Source organism: Rattus norvegicus, chromosome 1 (genome assembly GCF_021556685.1).
Source record: "Rattus norvegicus strain SHRSP/BbbUtx chromosome 1, alternate assembly SHRSP_T2T, whole genome shotgun sequence".
In the NCBI taxonomy this organism is placed as follows: domain Eukaryota; kingdom Metazoa; phylum Chordata; class Mammalia; order Rodentia; family Muridae; genus Rattus; species Rattus norvegicus.
Window position 1 is genome coordinate 46102503 of NC_141534.1, and position 17398 is coordinate 46119900.

Below are 17398 nucleotides of genomic sequence, written 5' to 3' on the forward strand. Positions count from 1 at the left end.
GCCTGGTAGGGCGGCAGGGTGAATCACCCCGAGGGCAGGGCTGGGGGCAGCGCTTGTCAGGTGGAGTCTTGGCTCTGAAATTAACTGGCTGTCAGGCACCCAAGTACTGAAGAGATAATTACAAGCCCTCTCCCTGCTGCTGGGGTGGTGACTAACAAGGAAGTGACTTGGAGACGCCCCAGAGCTGAAGCTGCCCTAGCATTGGACCCCGACTGGGCAGAGATGCTTCTCTGAAAGGGCACCCTTCACTGGGCCACATTTACTTGCTTTTCTGGCAGTTTCTTGTTTTTCTCTCTCCCTTGATACATGAGGAGCATGACTATGACTGTGCTCTCATCCTGTCTGAGAGGAGACTCTAAATCGAAGCGTTAAGTTCAGAGCAGCTGGTCAACCTAAGTGGTAAAGTGGGGTGTGCGCTCTGCAGTCTTTGCCGCCTGCTTCCCGTGTGGTTTCACATACAGGACAGTCAAGATGGGGCTGACCGTGAGTCTCCTGGGTCACTTCTCTGTCATTGTCCATATTTCTCACCTTCCTTCCGCCACTAGGTTTCCTTTCTGGACTCTCCTGGCTGGAGAGAAATAGTTATGGAGGACTTGTATAATCTCCCTTCGGTGCAGAGAAGTACAGATCTTGAACCTCTCAGGTCAAACCCTCCCCTCAGTCTGAACTCTACTTGCAAGTTCTCGAGCTACCTTGTGAGGGCTGGACCTAGGGTGGATGTAGTAGGAGTGTGGGTGGCTTTTGCCCCGTGCTCTGGGCTGATGATGGCTTTCTTTGTCCTTGACTAAGTCACCGGACTGAACCATCTGCATCCTCTGAAAGGCAGCCTTGAGCTGACTTATCTCCCTGGCCATTCTTTCTACACAAATGTGTGACCTTGGGCAGCCCTTTGCCTGACGATGCTGCTGCTCATCCTTAGGAATGTGGAGAGCTGCTTCACAGAAGACCGAGTCTCAGAAGAACCTGATGGGAACCAGTACTGGTTGTCTGTGGTCCGTCACAGCATTTACTGAAGTTAAAACCTCTAAGAGAGTGGTTCCTAATCTTCCTAATACCACAACTCGCTTACACAGTTCCCAGTGTTTTAGTGACCTCCAACCATGAAATTACCTTTTTGCTTCTTCAGAACTGGAATTTTGCTACTGTTGTGAATCCTAATATAAATGTCTGGTATGCAGGATATCTTATATGAAACCCCTATGGAGGGTCATGGCCCACAAGGTGAGAAGCACTGCTCTAAGGTGTGTGGAGGTTCGAGGTCATGCTGAGTGAAGGCTGGGCAGTTTGGCGCTTTATTTAGGAAGTATTTAGAGCAGATCTTTGAGAATGGGATGAAAGCTCTAGAAACCTCTAGAAAGCTGCTCATATGCCTGTTTTTAAAGCTGCATAGAATTCTAGGGTGTGTGGCAGGGATCACCATACGATGGCATTGTGCATAGTTTCCCCTTCTGGGATAGCTATGATCCTTGAGTTTATAACCCTGACTTTGAGTGTTTGAATTGTTAGGCTTGGCGCTGATGCTGCATTATTGATACTTCAGAATTAATAGCGAGTACTGATGATACAGAAAGTGTCAGGTTTGTTTAGTCACCTGGTTTTGTCTGCATAACGTACATGCATGGAGACACAGCAGTCAACCATGACGCCTTCCCCTGTGGCCTTCAACCTTATATTTTTTGAGACGGGGTCTCTTACTGAGTGTGGGACATGGCTATTTGACTAGACTGGTTGACCAGCAAGCTCCAGCGACCCTCTGGGCTCTAACTTTTCAGTCCTTGTATTACAGATACAGCTTACAACACTTGGTTTTAAAATCAGAGGCAGAGGATCAGAACTCAATTTCTTAAGCTTTCACAGTAAGCACCTCCCACTCTGAGCCTTCTCTCCTCCTTTCCAGGAGCGCTTTGAACTTTGTTTTCCTTTTCTACTCTGCTAGTCCAGGTGAAGCTAGCTGTTAATGCCCCACTTACGCCGTTTCTTGAGCTGAAAGATATGGACAGGGTTAGACAATAACCCCTCACCCAGATGGCAAACAAATTATCCCCTTGAGACCAGAATACATTACGCTGATGGCCGAGTGGCATTGGCAGATTTAATGAATGCCACTGGTGTCGTCATGTGATGATGCTTGGAATTGCAAAAGATTTATTTTCTGTAATTATGGGGTTGAGCGAGTGGAGTGCGGGGTTCGGGGAAGTGAATCCGGGAAGAGTGAGATATGAAAAGCTGACCCTCAACTAAACTTTTGTAGGCCTGGTTGCTGAGATAAACAGCTGTCTGGTGGGTTGTCTGGGGTAATTATCCACTCAACACAGGGGTTCTTGTGTGGTGGTCCCCCAAGGCTGCTGTGAGCAGAGGTTCCTGCAGTGCCCCTCCCCCCAGCAGACCAGTCTGAGGCGGTTCCTTGTTCCTTTCCTTCTGCAGGAGTAATAGCACAATTACGGTCTAACTTGGGCTTGCTGCTGTTTGGGTGCCTCGAATGTTATCTAATCTTTAATGTTTACCAAGAGCAGGGAGGATGTGGCATCATGGGGTTCATTCATTAAAAGCTGCTCGGCAAAGGCCTGCGTGCGAGCGAGCCATTGTTAAGAGGTCTACACAGTCATCTTGATGCCTTATTTCAACCGTCTTGCTGGTGTGCAGAAGGCTGGAGTGGAATCATATCGTGCAGGCTGGATCAGGGTGCGTTCACGTCTCGATGAAGCTTTCTGTACTCTGAGCACGTGATCACCATGTGATCACCTTTTCATAATGTCTGGGTCCCATGATGCATCGGCTCTTGCTTTAAAAGAAAAAAAAAAGGTCTGCACAGTTGTTGTGGGTCATTTTGTCATTTCCTCTAGTATTCTGCTCTAGGGAGACTGTCACGTCAGGAGCTCTGAGGTGGGAGAGGCTGAGAATGCAACCCAGGAGCCCTGCTCACAGACACCCAGTGTGACTTGTGCCTTCGGTGGCCTTCCTGGGTGCCAGCTCCCAACTGCTGAGGGCAAAGAGTGGGTATTTTGGTTTTGAAAACTCAGTTTCCCACTGTGATGTAGTAGGAAGAGTGGAGAATACAGGTATGTTACTAATGTGTGGGGGAGAGGAGAGCATGGCAGATTTAAAACTTCTATCTCGATCTGTCTGTCTGTCTGTCTGTCTGTCTGTCTGCCTGCCTGCCTGCCTGCCTGCCTGCCTGCCTGCCTGCCTGCCTGCCTGCCTGCCTGCCTGCCTGCCTACCTACCTACCTACCTACCTACCTACCTATCTAATGTATGAGTGCTCTGTCTGCACGTATACCTGCATGGCAGAAGAGGACATCAGATCCCATTACAGATGGTTGTGAAGTGTCATGTGGGTGCTGGGAATTGAACTCAGGACCTCTGGAAGAAGAGCCACTGTTCTTAACTGCTGAGCCATGGATTTTAAAGGTATCCTTAGGGTCTGGGATGATGGCTAAGCAAGCCTGAGCACCTGAGTCCAGGTCCCCAGCAATGTGCAGAGCTCACTGGTGACATACTTATGTAATCCCAGTGATGGGGAGGCAGAGACCAGCGGATTCCCCTGAAGCTCATTAGCTGGCCAGGCAGCCATCTCAGCCACATTGGTGAGCTCTAGGTGTAGTGAGAAACCCTATTTGAAAAAAAAAATAAGATGAAGAGAAGCTAAGAAAGACATCTCTTATTGACCTCTGGCCTCCACACACACAGACTTACATGCATCCACACACATGCATACAATCATGTACACACATATATATACACACAAAGGCACGCCATGCAAGGGTACCTTCAAATGCACTTTCTCCTTTTTTTTTTATATTTTATTTATTTATTATATATGAGTACATTGTAGCTGTCTTCAGACACACCAGAAGAGGGCATCAGATTTCATTACAGATGGTTGTGAGCCACCATGTGGTTGCTGGGATTTGAACTCAGGACCTCGGGAAGAACAGTCGGTGCTCTTAACCTCTGAGCCATCTCTCCAGCCCACACTTTCTCCTTTTAATCTACCTGTTTTCCTGCCCCACCTCCATCCCCCTTCCTTTGCTCATTCAGCCGCAGTGCACCCTCCTCTGACTCACTCCCCTCTTTGGGAGTTCTCAGTCTCCAGCTCTCTGCTGCAACCCAAGTCCTCCAGTCTTGTCAGAAGCCACCTGGCAGTGAGTAACCGCTGACATTTGCCCTCGAGCTTCCGGGCCGGTGGCTGTACAGGCTGGAGGTCTCCTGGTGAGCTCCTTACGAACCATGGATATACCGCAGGAGTAGAGCCGTTCTGCTGCCAGCTTACAGGCTGGCTCGGGATGAGTGCAAGCTGTCCCCTTCCCAGTCTGTTCTGTCATAAGGTCAAGGACTGAGAGGAAACCGACTCGCTGGCCTGGCAGACCCCACTACCAGGGGGAGCCTGTGCCTCTGCCCACAGTTCTTTCAACAATGATTTATCAAGATGAAACTGGTTATTCAGCCTTGACACAAGGTGAGGTTTGAAGATTGTCTCCATCCGAGGTGGCCCCTAGCATTTAGTGGCCATGTTGTCATTTAAAGGCTCCTTGCTTGTCTGTCCACATCCTTGCTGGTTGATTGGTTTGTTTTCCTAGCATTCTTCTCGACCCAAGGAAATGGTGCTTGAAATGACAGAGGGATTTGTTGAAAATAGTGATAGTAACAGTTTCAGGTCTGCTTCTCCATTTTGCTCCTGTGGTCAGTATCAGGATGTGAAGGTTGGTTTGTATGAAGTCTCAGCAGAGCGTGTGGCAGATACCGGTCCTCACGTGATTGTGGAGTGAACGGGCAGAAGTGACCACTGCATTTCTAAATACAGCATTACTAAAACTACAGTTAGAGTGTCGTCAGGCTGTACGTGTGCCCACTGGAGACAAACAGCCCAAGCATGGAATTAAGGTTGCCCAAAGGGGAACTTAGAGGCTGTTTCTGAAACCAGGTTCCAAGCTTTCTTTTCATGGACTATTAGGACAAGCCAGGGCCTCTGGAAGGGTGTGTGTGTGCGTGTGTGTGTGCATGTGTGTGTGTGCATGTGTGTGTGTGTGTGTGTGTGTGTGTGTGTGTTGCAGGGTGGCTTCAAGCTCTAGTCCTGGGTCCCCTCTCCCTGACTCTGTCTCACTCTTCCTGAGAAGAAAGAGAGGTTACTAGGTCCATGAAATCTAGAGAAAGGACACACAGTGAAAGTCAGCACACAGAGGCTGAAGGATTTACAACAGGACCTTGCCTGAGGGGAAAACAGATGTCTTCCTGGCACTGTAGTGTGAAGTCTTGCTATGCCCATTGGGCTTGGTCACTCCACCCCCACCCCCACCCCTATACATGCTAAAGCTGCCTGTAATGGCTTTCCTTCCAAGTGGGAGCACAAGATTGTAGACGGCAACATTCAAATAACCCAGACTTCTAAGAATTCACTGTCGGCCTGCAGCAGCTCCAGGCAATAAAGGGGTCCCCTTAGACCACCAATCCAGAGCATGTGTTCCTGGCTTCCTGCCCCAGGCTAGCTTGCTGTCTTATGGAGAATATTTAGGAACTGGTAACCGTGGTGACCTGCGTCTATGGATGAACATTTCTGTCATTTCGGCTTGGCCCATGCCTAAGAGGCTTGTCCCCGGAAGTACATTTATCTTGCCCTTGGAGGGTGGATATCAAGGATGGATGGAGGTGTTTTTCATCTCCTGCTCCAACTAATCGGAAAGTACATTAGGTAGAGGGCTCTAGATTTGCTGTAGTGTGAAGTAGAAAGAGAGAGGCCAGGAGTGCCGCAGCTTTCATGCAGTCTTCACCCGGCTTTGAGAGAATCACATGGTCCCCTTCCCCTCTCCCCCCAGCCCCCCGGTACTCATAAAGAGCAGCTTGTACTTCTCTACAGGCTCACGGCTGAGAAGTGAAATGAAACGAGGCCTGTGTACATAAGTGGCATTGCTTGCAAAGGGGCTTGAGCAAGATGTTTGATATTCTCTCTATGCGTATACTGTGGGCTTTTTGTTGTTGTTGTTTTGAGACAGTCTTACGTATCCCAGGCTGGCCTTGTGTTCACTGTGTAACTGAGGGTGATCCCCCTGCCTCCACCTCCTGGGTGCATTGCCGATGAGTGCTGGCGTCACAGGTGTGTACCACCGTGCTGGGTTTGTGTCACACCGAGGACTGAGCTTGCTGCATAAGCACGTTACCAACCGGGCTGCGTTCCCAGTCCCATTATGACTGCGAACCTCACCTCACGGAAGGCCGGTTCTCCTACAAACCGATCAAGTTCTCATTACAGCCCTCTTAGCAGGCAGAAGTGAGACTGGCCATTAACTAACAGACTAGTATGTCACAGGCAGTTGGCCATTGAGAAAGCCAACATTGAGACCATTCCTGTCAGATTTTATAGCGGATTTTCCCATAATACCAGTTCTGCCCAGCAAGGATTTTAGTACCTAGGGTGAGTACATGCTTAAACAGCATGTGTAAAAATTGGTTCTGTGTGATGAACAGCTGGTTGTTGCTAGAACTATGGGTGCAACTGTTTGCTACTTTAGCTTAAACTTCAAACTTTATCGGGTCATACAGACAACTTTTTGGTTTCTTTTAATTTGTGTTTGAAAGAATCTATTTCATAGGCCTAGAACCCAGAAAGCAGGGTTAGGAAGGTGTCCAGGTCCTGAACTGCTCACTGGTCACACAAGTGTTTCCATCTGAGCAGTCAACAGGCTGATGGCTTGAAGTCTATGAAGACACTACCATGGAGTAATGCCGCCTTTGTAAAAATAGCCACTTAAAATATATTTGGGGCACAGAAGTACAGCAGTATTGGGGGAAACCAAATATTATGCTCTTTGCAGAGCTGGTCAGACAATGCACCAGAAGCTAAGTGTCCACTCTGGGGAATGTTGGAAGCTGTTGTAACAGCAGTTCCAGGGTTTCCATCAGTAATTGCGGTTCTGTATGTGGCTTTGACTTCTGTCTGAGTCTGCTCTTGTGAACTGTTACATTTCCCATGTGTGCTGTCTTGGTGTGGAGTCACATTACACAGAACCAAACTAACGTACAGATCTGTCGGAATCCAAAACAGCCTAAAGAGCCATTACCAAAGGCACAGGTCTTCATTCGGGAACACACAGTGCTCTTGCTTTACTGCTCTTCCCCCACCTTGGGTGTGGGGAAGATAGCACATTCCACACCAGGGCTCTGGAGGAGTGATCCCCTGTGGTGGGTGCCCTCAGGGGTCTGCTATGCCACTTGCTAAGGAGTCTTTGTAGGATAAACTTACCCCATGGTCCCACTACATTGCCAGAGATGCTAGTTAATAAATGTTGAGTGGTAGGGTTCCAGTTTAAGCAACACAGAAGAGAGGTGAATGTGCTTGGCTGAATTCCAATAAAACTTTATTGGTAATGATGGCCTCAGGACACAATCTGTTGACCTCTTTCCAGTGGTTCTCTTTTAATTAGTTGTTCTAGAGTGGGATTATGGAAGTCTCTTGCATATGTAGGTGTTGTGTGGGGTTTGGCACCAGAAGTCTAGGGATCAAGGAATCCCCCCCCCTCACACACACACACACACACACACACAAGAAGCCATCTCCTTAACATGAACAAATCGGGTAGAGAAACCCAGTACGAAGCCAGGAGACACTGATAGACTGGCCGTCTTGTGCCACGTCTACAGGAGGAGCAATTCAAACAGTGTTTTATGGGAAAGAGGTGCCTGGCTATACAGAAAGGCTGCCTTACTCCTTGAAAGGTCCTTGGCAGAGGAATCTTCTCTTCTTTATTCCTGAATCCTGACCAGACTGCTGTTAAATACGGAAACCAAGCAGAAGGCAGGCAACAAGGACACAAGCAGCCTTGGCACTTCTCCTGTCACCAGGAGCTGCCGGGCTGCTCCTGTCCCAGGAACAGAGGCTATGGTGTGGGAAGCCATGTTGGAGACAGCTGAGGTACCTCTTCCCTTGAGATACACTGCTGTCCTGCCTCTTCTCTGGGGACCTAGATCATCTCAGCTTCCTCTACCTTCTCAGAATGTGTCCCCAAGTTGCCCTGGGCTGCCTTTCCATGACCACTTCCATGGCTGCGTGTGTCCTCCCTCACTCTGGGCCAATTTTACCAATTTTACTTTACCCTGTTCTGATACCTGCTGCAGCTGCCGTGTTCCTGCCCAGCTCTCCTGCCCAGCTCTCCTCCCCAACCCTCCTCCACATGCTTCCTCCACATGCCTCCTCCATGTTTTCCCCATGGTTCTAACCACACCTATTTGAGGTGCTGTGGGTCATTGCTCTGTGCGGCCAAGGGAGGAGCTTCATAGAAAATATCTGATGAAATTGGACTGCTTTGGCTCATTCTTTGGGGCAACCAGAGAAAATACATCCTTTCATAATGTTGGAGATAAAAGAAGTTGAGACTTTAGACTCTAGAGATGGCTCTGCTCACCGGAAAAGCACTCACTGTGGAGGCCTGAGGACATGAGTTCAAATCCCCAGCACTCATGTAAAGCCAGATACCATACTGTGTATCTATAATCCCAGGACTTGCATTGTAAGACAGGAAGCAAAATTCCTAGAAGCTCATGAGGCAGCTAGTCTAGGGTGTACAGCAGTAAAAAACAAACAAAGCAAAAGCCCAAAACAACAACAACACCCCCAAAACAAACAACAACAAAATCCCCAAACAAACCAAGAGACTGTGTATCAAATAAGATGCTGGCTGAGGACTGATACTCCAGGTTGTCCTCTGACCTTGCATTCATGTCATTTACACATGTGTGCACACACACTTGTGAGTATGTGCAACACATATAGATTATAAAAGAAAATGACAGTTCGCTGGGCAGTAGCATTCACTGAGCCCTAGGCTGTACTGAGCCCTTGTACTTGGTGGGCTATTCATGCACACTTCCCCCTCATTGGATCCTCTGACTCACCTGCAGTGTATGATCTTCACAGATATGAAATGAGTCAGGGAGAAGTTAGTTAAGGTCACTTAGGTACCAGGGTTTTAACTCCACAGCGTGTGTGTGTGTGTGTGTGTGTGTGTGTGTGTGTGTGTGTGTCTGTCTGTCTGTCTGTCTGTCTGTCTGTCTGTCTGTCTGTCTGTCTGTGTGAATCACTTACTTTAAGAGGCAATTGTTTGAGGATGTAGCCCAGAGCCCAAGGAGCCAGAAACTTTGGGTTCTGGCTACAAACTGGAGGAAAGAAGGGGAGAGGCCAGGAGGATCTGCCTTCAGGATGTACCCAGACCTTTGTCTGGCTGCCTTAGACAGGTGCCCTGTAGGTGGCAGGCACCAATTGCCTGGTGTATTATAGCAGGACTGCAATATACCCTGTCTCAGACCTGCCACCTCCATCCCCACACTGGCCCTCAGTTCCTTCAGAGTCCATGCCCTCATTCCATGACTGGCATCCATTCCAAGGACTGGCATCACCTTTATTTATCTCCAGTCACAGTTCTGTGTGCATGTCCCTGGCCACATCTCTCCAGCAGAGCATCCTCTGTTGTTTCCATAAGTCGTGCTGGGATGCCTTGCCCAGAGCTTGTCTTTCCGGCCTCATCCTGGGTCCTGTGAGGGGAGAGTGCGTCAGACCTACAGATCAAACTCCTTTTGCAAACCAAACATCTTGTGGAGCCTCTTTTGCCTTGAATCATCTTTATTTTATTTTTTTTATAAAACAGGAAATGATTCTATTTAGAAAAAAATTAAAAATTCAACTACTGTAAAATGAGATAATTCAGATAAGCTGAAAGATTAAAATTAAAATAACTTGAAATGCAGCGTTACACTGCATATCATATACATACACATATATATATATACATGCATACATTATTCCATTTTCTAAAAGTCTACTCATGCATATTAATACATAGGACACACACACACACACACACACACACACACACACACACATTTACTTTAAAAACCATAGGCCCCTTTCTCTTACAAACAGATCCTGTCCTCCTTTGGACAGCACCAGTGTCTTCCAACACAGGTAACTGCTGTGACTTGCGTTGCATTTACGTACTGTAATTTATTTAACTGTTAATTTCAGTTTGCCATCTTTTTGCCCCATTGCAACCAGAACTCTGGTCAAGAGGGGGGAAAATTCCCAGGCAATTTTGATGTGTTCTATTTGTTGTTTTATCCCTTTGTTGAAGATGAGCATGTCACTCTCTGGAGCTGTTTCTTCTCTATTTAGGCAGGGTCTTATGTAGCCCAGGCTGGCAGGGTCTTATGTAGCCCAGGCTGGCAGGGTCTCATGTAGCCCAGGCTGGCAGGGTCTCATGTAGCCTAGACTGCCACTGAACTCGACAGAACAATGACCTTGAACCTGTGATTCACCTGCCACCCCTCTGGCATGCTTGGATGACAGGTGTGGGCCAGCATTCCTGGTTTATAGGGTATCAGGGCTTTCTGCATTGCTGCTTAATGCACTCTACCAATGAGGATCCATGCCCAGGGTTGCCCGGGGTTTCACTGTTACTATTGTAAGACAAATGGTTTGACAGATATCACTGGTCCTCTCAGCCCCATCCTGCTGAGGGTCCGCCATGTTGCCTATAGGCTTGTAGCATGTAGCATGTAGCATGTAGCATGTAACTGTCTCCAAGGGCGTCATGTAAGATGTAATTTAGGCCTCTGCCCCTGCTGTTAGGGGGAAGTCTGAGGTGGTCCTCCTGACTCAGATGCCCGTCCGTCTTTCTGGGACAGTCTCCTGTCGTCAGCTTGTGGCCCCAGATCTACTGTGTCAGTCACGTTGGTAATATTAGCTCTTTCTGTGAGCTAGTGACACAAGTGTTGAAGCAGAGATCGAGTTGAGGAAAAGTCCTTTGTACTTTTTAATCGTCTTTTCCCCTGAAGGCAAACTTTTCTGACTTAACTAATTTGCTAGAAGTGACAGCTGACACCGCGGTTGCCCTGAGCTTGCTCGGGAACACAGCCTCCTCATGGTTTCAAGACTGTGAATAGAGGACTTTTTTTTTAAGAGAACACGAAGCATCCTAACCGTACCCTGCCTGCACACCTTGCCTGAGCTGGAGCGCCCTCAAGGTTAATCATCACTAACAGGCCAGAAATGCTAGTTTGAATTTTAAAAGTAGGAGTCTCATCAATCAGATTCTTCTGCCTGGGAGACTGGAGCATTGAGAAGCTTTGAGGGTCTGAGGTAGGCTCAACTCGAGTTTAGGTCAGTGGCCTAGGATAAAGCTGCGGGAGGGAGAAGAGGGGAGGAGCCGGCAGGCAGCCAGAGGGGTGTAAGTGAGCATCACAGTCTGTGATGTTGCTATCAGAGTTGGGGCGGGGATGGGGGCAGGTGTACATAACCTGTGCTCCACGTCAGGCCCAGTCACAGTCCTTAATAAGCTGATTGAAAGAGCCAAATTAATACCGGAGAGCAGAGGAAGGGAGTGTACTCCATGTTTCCATTGGAGAAGAGAGACAAGAGATCTAGCAAAGCCCTCAAGTCTGTCTTCAGGCCTGAAGAGACCGGAGCTTAAATAGACGGCAAAGGAAATGCACTTCTAAGCAGTCCTGGCCACGGTGGCCCACACACCACCAACCTGTCTTTATCTAGGTTTCAGGCTGACAAGGTCTCAGAACTCTGAAGTTTCTGTGAGGGAAACAAGTCCCCCGTCTGCCAGGTGGGTACTCTTTCCTCCTCCCATCACGAAGTTCCTGAAGGAAAGCCTCTTTTCTTTAGGGCCTATTGTCTCAATAGTCTGGTAGTCAGATTGAGAGTCCTAAGCGTCTTCTCTTCATATTCTCATTCCAGCCAGACTGTTTACCATGTGACCAGTCGCCCCAACAACAGAATAGCATTGGAGGGGTCAGTATATTGGTTACATATGCTACTGATACCCACCCCCAAGCTTTTGCGGTAGGCTGGGAACCCAAAAGTAGCAGACCCTGACATTTCCCTTTCAGTTGCTTCCATATGAAACATTACCTCATTATCCGACACGTTTGAATCTCATTTTATAGGCTGAAAATGTTTTTGAGCTCAGCGGTGCAGGCAAAAATAGCTTGCCGTACCTCGGGCTGGGGATGGGGGCGCTGTTGCACACTGGTCATGATGAGGCCGTAGATCAGTTATGCCGCCGGTTTTCTGATCAGTGCAGTGTAATAGGAGGCTCTTTACCCACAGCAGTTACTTTTAAGGTTCCACAACCCTCAAGGAAACGGAGGGGGAAAAAAAATAAAAGAAACCCAGTCAGGATGTATCTTCAAGTAGGAACAATGCAACTATTAGAGCTGTTGTGTGATCTGGGGGTTTTGAAAACCAAGTGACAGGGAGACTGTTCTAGTATTTTTCCGATGGAAAGTGTCTCTTGCTGTCTGGGTTGTAGGGTCACTTTGAACTTTGTTGAAGCGAAGACTCTGTCCTTTTATTCTCCAAAGAGTATCTGAGGTTAGGTGCTTGCTCATGGAAGGCTGTTTTGGTGCCGTTCCCTGACGTTTTTCTGAGCGTCTTGAGAATAGACACACTGCCTCTTTTTATGGGGAGGCAGAAGGTGCCTTATCCACACATTGAAACAAAGCCTAGAAGAACTCTGCCTAGGCATCTGTCTGGATTCCGAGTACCTCAGTGAGTCAGGCCTTGTCTGTAAATAAGATGAAATTGTTTTCAAGTAGGGATCAAACTTGGTGGCTCCGAATAAATACCTATAATTCTAAATTGATTGGTTTGGAGACGAGGACTCGATATGTAGCCCAGGCTAGCCTTTGTGTTGCCGTCCTCTTGCCTAGGACTTTCCGGTGTTAGCTCTTGGTTGTGCACTACCATGCTAAAAGGGAAACCTGAAAGACCCCTTTTTGTGGGGGGCGTGGGAGGAGAGCACCCATACTTTACCATTCAGACAGTTTTGAGGGCAAAACTTTTCATTTATTCTTTATAAGAGATTCGCAAAGCGAATGTTTCCTATCCTTTGAAAGCTCTGAGGCCCACCATGAGCCCATTACTGCCCATTGCTACACCCTGAGAAACAGAAAAGCAGCCTCCTACTTCAGCAGGCCAGTGCTCTCTTGCCATGCCCTCCGTTCTGCATCGCTGGGTATCTGAGCCCTCACACATACCCACCTCCGACTCGGAACCTCGCCTTCTGGTTTTAGAGCAGCCTCCTTAGGGTCGAGGTATGGATGGCCTGACACACTTCCCCATCACCCCTGAAATGGTATGTGCAAAGGTGTTTCTAGAATTCACCATTTGAAGCAGTCATGTTACATCCTTCTGTTGCCTGGGCAAGAGAGTCCAGACCCTTTCGTAGGCGGAGACAACAGGAAGAACAGGTTCTCTTGGCCGAGCAGTGCTGAATATGGGTGGCCAGTGCTGTGAAGAGCTGGTCGCCATCTACAAAGTATCGTGGGTCATGCCAAAGTCGAGATGCCGGTGTGCTCAGTGAGAGGATCTCGTAAGCGTGGTGTGGTGCAGGCCCTAGGCAAAGGCATGCTTCCTCTCCTCCTGGAGCCACACAGTGAAGGGCGCAGTCATCTGTCAGATAGGCAAGGCCACTATATATTTGTCAATAAGGATACAGAAAACTCAGAAATTTCACTGCTCCTAAGTGACTTGCCCATACTCACACAGACTGTGGCCTTCACTGTCTGATGCTTGTCATCACTGGCAGATAGAGAGGAAGTGGCCAGTGTCCACTCGAAGCTTTCACACGCATCTTTAAAAACATTTGTCATCAAGTCCATGAGCCCTGCCTCCTCGTGATCCTCGAAGCCACCTTTAGGCCGTGCCTTAAACTGTTAGGCGTACAATTGGAGCCTGTGCAGCTCTTGAATACTTAATCGTGGTACCGTGACAAGTAGATTTGCCATTGAAATAACCCAGCTAACCTCCACTTTTTGGAAATCAATCCTATGAGAAGTGTTTTTAAAATGAATTCCGGTTTTCCAAAATGGCAGGATATTTTATTTTCGAAGTCTGGTTATTTTAACACGGCATTGTTAGGTGTGATTTTTGACATCTCAGCAAGGCAAAGCTGTAATCTCACCAGATGCCATTTAACTTCGGGCGCGTTTTGTCAGATCTTATTCTGTGCGGTATATGCAAGCTTAATATAGATCCTGCAGCTCTGCAGATGATTAGCTCTCAGGACTACAGAAGCTCCAGTGTCTGAGTTCACGGTGCAAATCTCAGAATAGAGACTTCAAGTACATTTCAAGCCTCTGATTATCATGGGCTTTTTAGTAGCCAGTAGAAGACTAGGCCTAGAAGCAGGGCCATTGTCTGGGTGTGGTTCTGCCAGTGTGCTTTTCTGCATGTAAACATAGTCTATGATCTTCTATGTTTCCATCCCGGGGAAAGGTGATAAGTCGGAGTCAATGCCAGTCTTGGGGAAACCCGGACAGGTCTACCTAATGGGTAGACCAACAGTTCTCCTGAAGGTCATACCTCAGGGTCACTTGGCGGGAAGCTTATCACAAATATCCATGGTGTTAGGTGTGGTGCTGCATCCTTGTAACCGAACATTTGGGACGGCAAGGTAGAAGGACCTCAAATGCAAATTTGCAAGGGCTGCACAGGGTGACCCTGTCCCAACAATCCCACAGCAGGGCACAGCGGCACACATCTGTCTTCTCTGCATTTGGGGAGTGCAGAAGAGAGAGTACTGCAAGTTCAGAGCAAGCCTGGCCTCTTTATCAAGTTGCTGGCCAGCCAGGCCTCCATAGTAAGACCTTGTCTCACACAACAAAAGCAAAACCAGCCAACCAAAAACCCCCACCTGTGATGGGGCCCCAGGGGTCTGGTTCAGGGTGGCACCTTGTTTGATTAAAAACTAAAGTGAGACCGGTGTCCATCCACGAGGAGGAAGACAGGAGTCTGAGTGTCTTAGCTGTATTCTTTCAAGTTCTTCATGTCTTGGGAGAGAAAGGCTGCCACCGTTTGGAGCTTCCCTGTGAGGTTGTGCTGTTAGGATGTGATGAACAGTGTTGGGGCTTACAAAACAGATCATAAAATCTGATGATTTTGGACATTTGGAAAATATACTTGTATTCCAAAGCTTTCAGATCCGGGGGATGGGGAGCAATGTCTGATTTAGCTCAGGCAGGCCTCAAACTTGCATTGTAGTCAAAGATGACTTTTAGCTTCTGATCATCCTGCCTCTGCCTCCTGAATGCTGGGATTACGGATGTGCACTGCCGTGCCCAAGTTGGCTTTCATGGCGCCATGGGATCAAACCCAGGAAATTGGTTGCAACCTAGAAGATCACTCTTTCAACTGAACTATGCCCCAGGGCTTCCTTATCTGTTTTTCTGATTGAATGTTATATACATCTTCTGCCAGGCATTACCAGAAATATTCATGCTCAAATTTAAAGATAAAAACAAGTAGAAATCTGTATGCTCGAGGAAAATTGTTTTTCTGCTTGAACTGTTTTGAGGCAAACTCTTTTGAAGTCTGTGTGTCCAGTTGTAAACAATCTCTCCTTCAACTCATCCTGTGTCACAAACCAGGATTCATGCAGAAGGGAAAGCAGTAGGTCAGAGCCTCACTGTCACCCGCCTCTAGAGTTAGGCTCTGAATTATTATTGCTGGGTCTGTGTTCCTGCCACATCCTTAGCTTACTCTGTGGTTCTTCTTGGGTCATGCAATTAGGACCACACTCCAGTCTAAGCTGATTTTCCATGACTTTCTATCCCAGGGTGGTCTTTCTATCCCAGATGGAAATATGTGTGTCTACATTTTCCATTTCTTCCACTCATCTTGCTGGTTTCCAGACTGTCCCAGCCTGCACTCTGATGTTTCTAGCCTTGGCAGTCTTCTTTACTTGGGCAGCAACTGCCCTCCACTTCTCTGGAGACTGAGTAGGATTGGTCGGCACTCACTGAACTGGCTAGCAAGGCCAGGCAGAGGATTTTGTCTTGATTCTGTTTTTCCATCAAGTGAAGACACCATGTTGGGAAGCAGAGAAGCTGAACAGAAAAGGATGGTGGGCCAGAACGGTTAATTTTTCCGAGGCGTGCGATTCGTGTCTCACCTTCTATTCTATCCTGGTTTATGTGTAGCCAGTTTGAGCGTTTTCATTTATAACTGCTAGTCGGCTCGGGCTAAACAGTTAGATCTGAGGGCAGAACTTCAGGCAGACTGGGACCAAGCCATCCTGAAATTGCACGTCTGAGTTTCCTAGACTGGGGATGGAAAGCTGGCCCAGCCAACTGTTGAGAACAGGATGGATTCAGTGAGTCTGCCTCCTGTATGCTCTGTTCAGAACACTCTATGTCTGGGTTTTTAGAGCAACTCCAACTTTGGTAGACAGCCTCGTCCCCGACACTCTGATTTTAGTGCTGAAGAAGCGGATGCAGCTCTCGGGATGGGAATGGGTGCCGTAGAGCAACAGGAAGCACTATAGATGCCATCCTCCTTAAGGGACTCTGGGGTAGCAGTGAGAGCAGTCTGAGCTGAAGGAAGCCACTGGCCCCAGGCCTACGTCTTTGCGAGACTCCTGGTCGTGTGCTTGGTGCAGATGGAAACGCTTGGTGTTCCGGATAAGGTGCACGTCCCACACTCGTCAGTGTCCTGAGCATGACCTGCCCTATCTTGTCACCTCTCAGAGTGCTGAGCAGATTGTGGAGCTCTGCAGAGGCACCACCAGTATGGAAGCACCGACAGACAGCCGCGACCCGCCTCCCAGGCCTCTGGCTCGTCACCTCTCAGATGCAGACCGCCTCCGAAAAGTCATCCAGGAGCTTGTAGACACCGAGAAGTCTTACGTGAAGGTAACGGGAATTGGTGGGCATTCACACCCCTTCGCTGATGGTGACGTCAAGCCGGCAGACACCCGAGATTGCCTCTGCCTGGGACATCGGCCACTCAGGACATAGATGTGTGCTCCTTGTGGTGAATTGCTGCAGGGAAGGGGGGGCAGGCTGAGCGGGTAAAAGAACTGGGAAGACTCCCAAAATTTGGGTTCTTCGCTCCTTTTGTTGCCAAGGCAGCTTTTACCATGGGAACAGATGTTGGAGTTCGTTGTGTGTAGTCTGCGGGAACAGAGCCTACACTGCTTCGGCAAGAAGAGTAGAGATTACTCTGGGCTATGACGAGCAGTCTAAACTCTAGGGGCCCAAATATGGGTTCTCTGAATCCAGGTGGCCAGCCGTATCCATAGGAAGCCCTATGCAGAATGGAAGCACTTTATTATACCACGATAAAGGCACAGCTTTCGTGGCCTTGGGTAACCCCCCAGTTAATTTATCTGATCAGCCAGCCCCTAGTTAGTGTTTGAGAAACATTCTGTTAGCATAGGAGATTGGGAATACAGTGTTCTTTACTCAAAGCATTTGCCAGTGCTTTGGAGCTCTCTTTGGCTTGCTCCATTTGTCAGGGTCTCTGGAAGGGCAGGGCACAGAACAGTGGCTAGAAATCCAGGCTGGCGCCGGCTTGTCATGCTGCGTGTCCTTTGGGAGGGCCTCTCCAACTTTCTTGTTGGTCC

General features: G+C 48.3%; 1 protein-coding gene across 6 annotated transcripts in view; it reads left to right on the plus strand.

Annotated features, from left to right (window-relative positions):
* The window catches only part of Tiam2 (TIAM Rac1 associated GEF 2), a 201317-nt gene that overhangs the window by 170075 nt on the left and 13844 nt on the right, over window positions 1–17398 (plus strand). For 5 of the 6 annotated variants that reach the window (NM_001427474.1, XM_087653111.1, NM_001427473.1 and 2 more), the window contains one exon: window positions 16521–16685. In NM_001427474.1, the coding sequence (NP_001414403.1) occupies window positions 16521–16685 (165 nt within the window). Of the gene's footprint in view, window positions 1–2811; window positions 3060–16520; window positions 16686–17398 lie in introns of those variants that run through there. The other variant, XM_087653323.1, reaches the window with a different exon arrangement.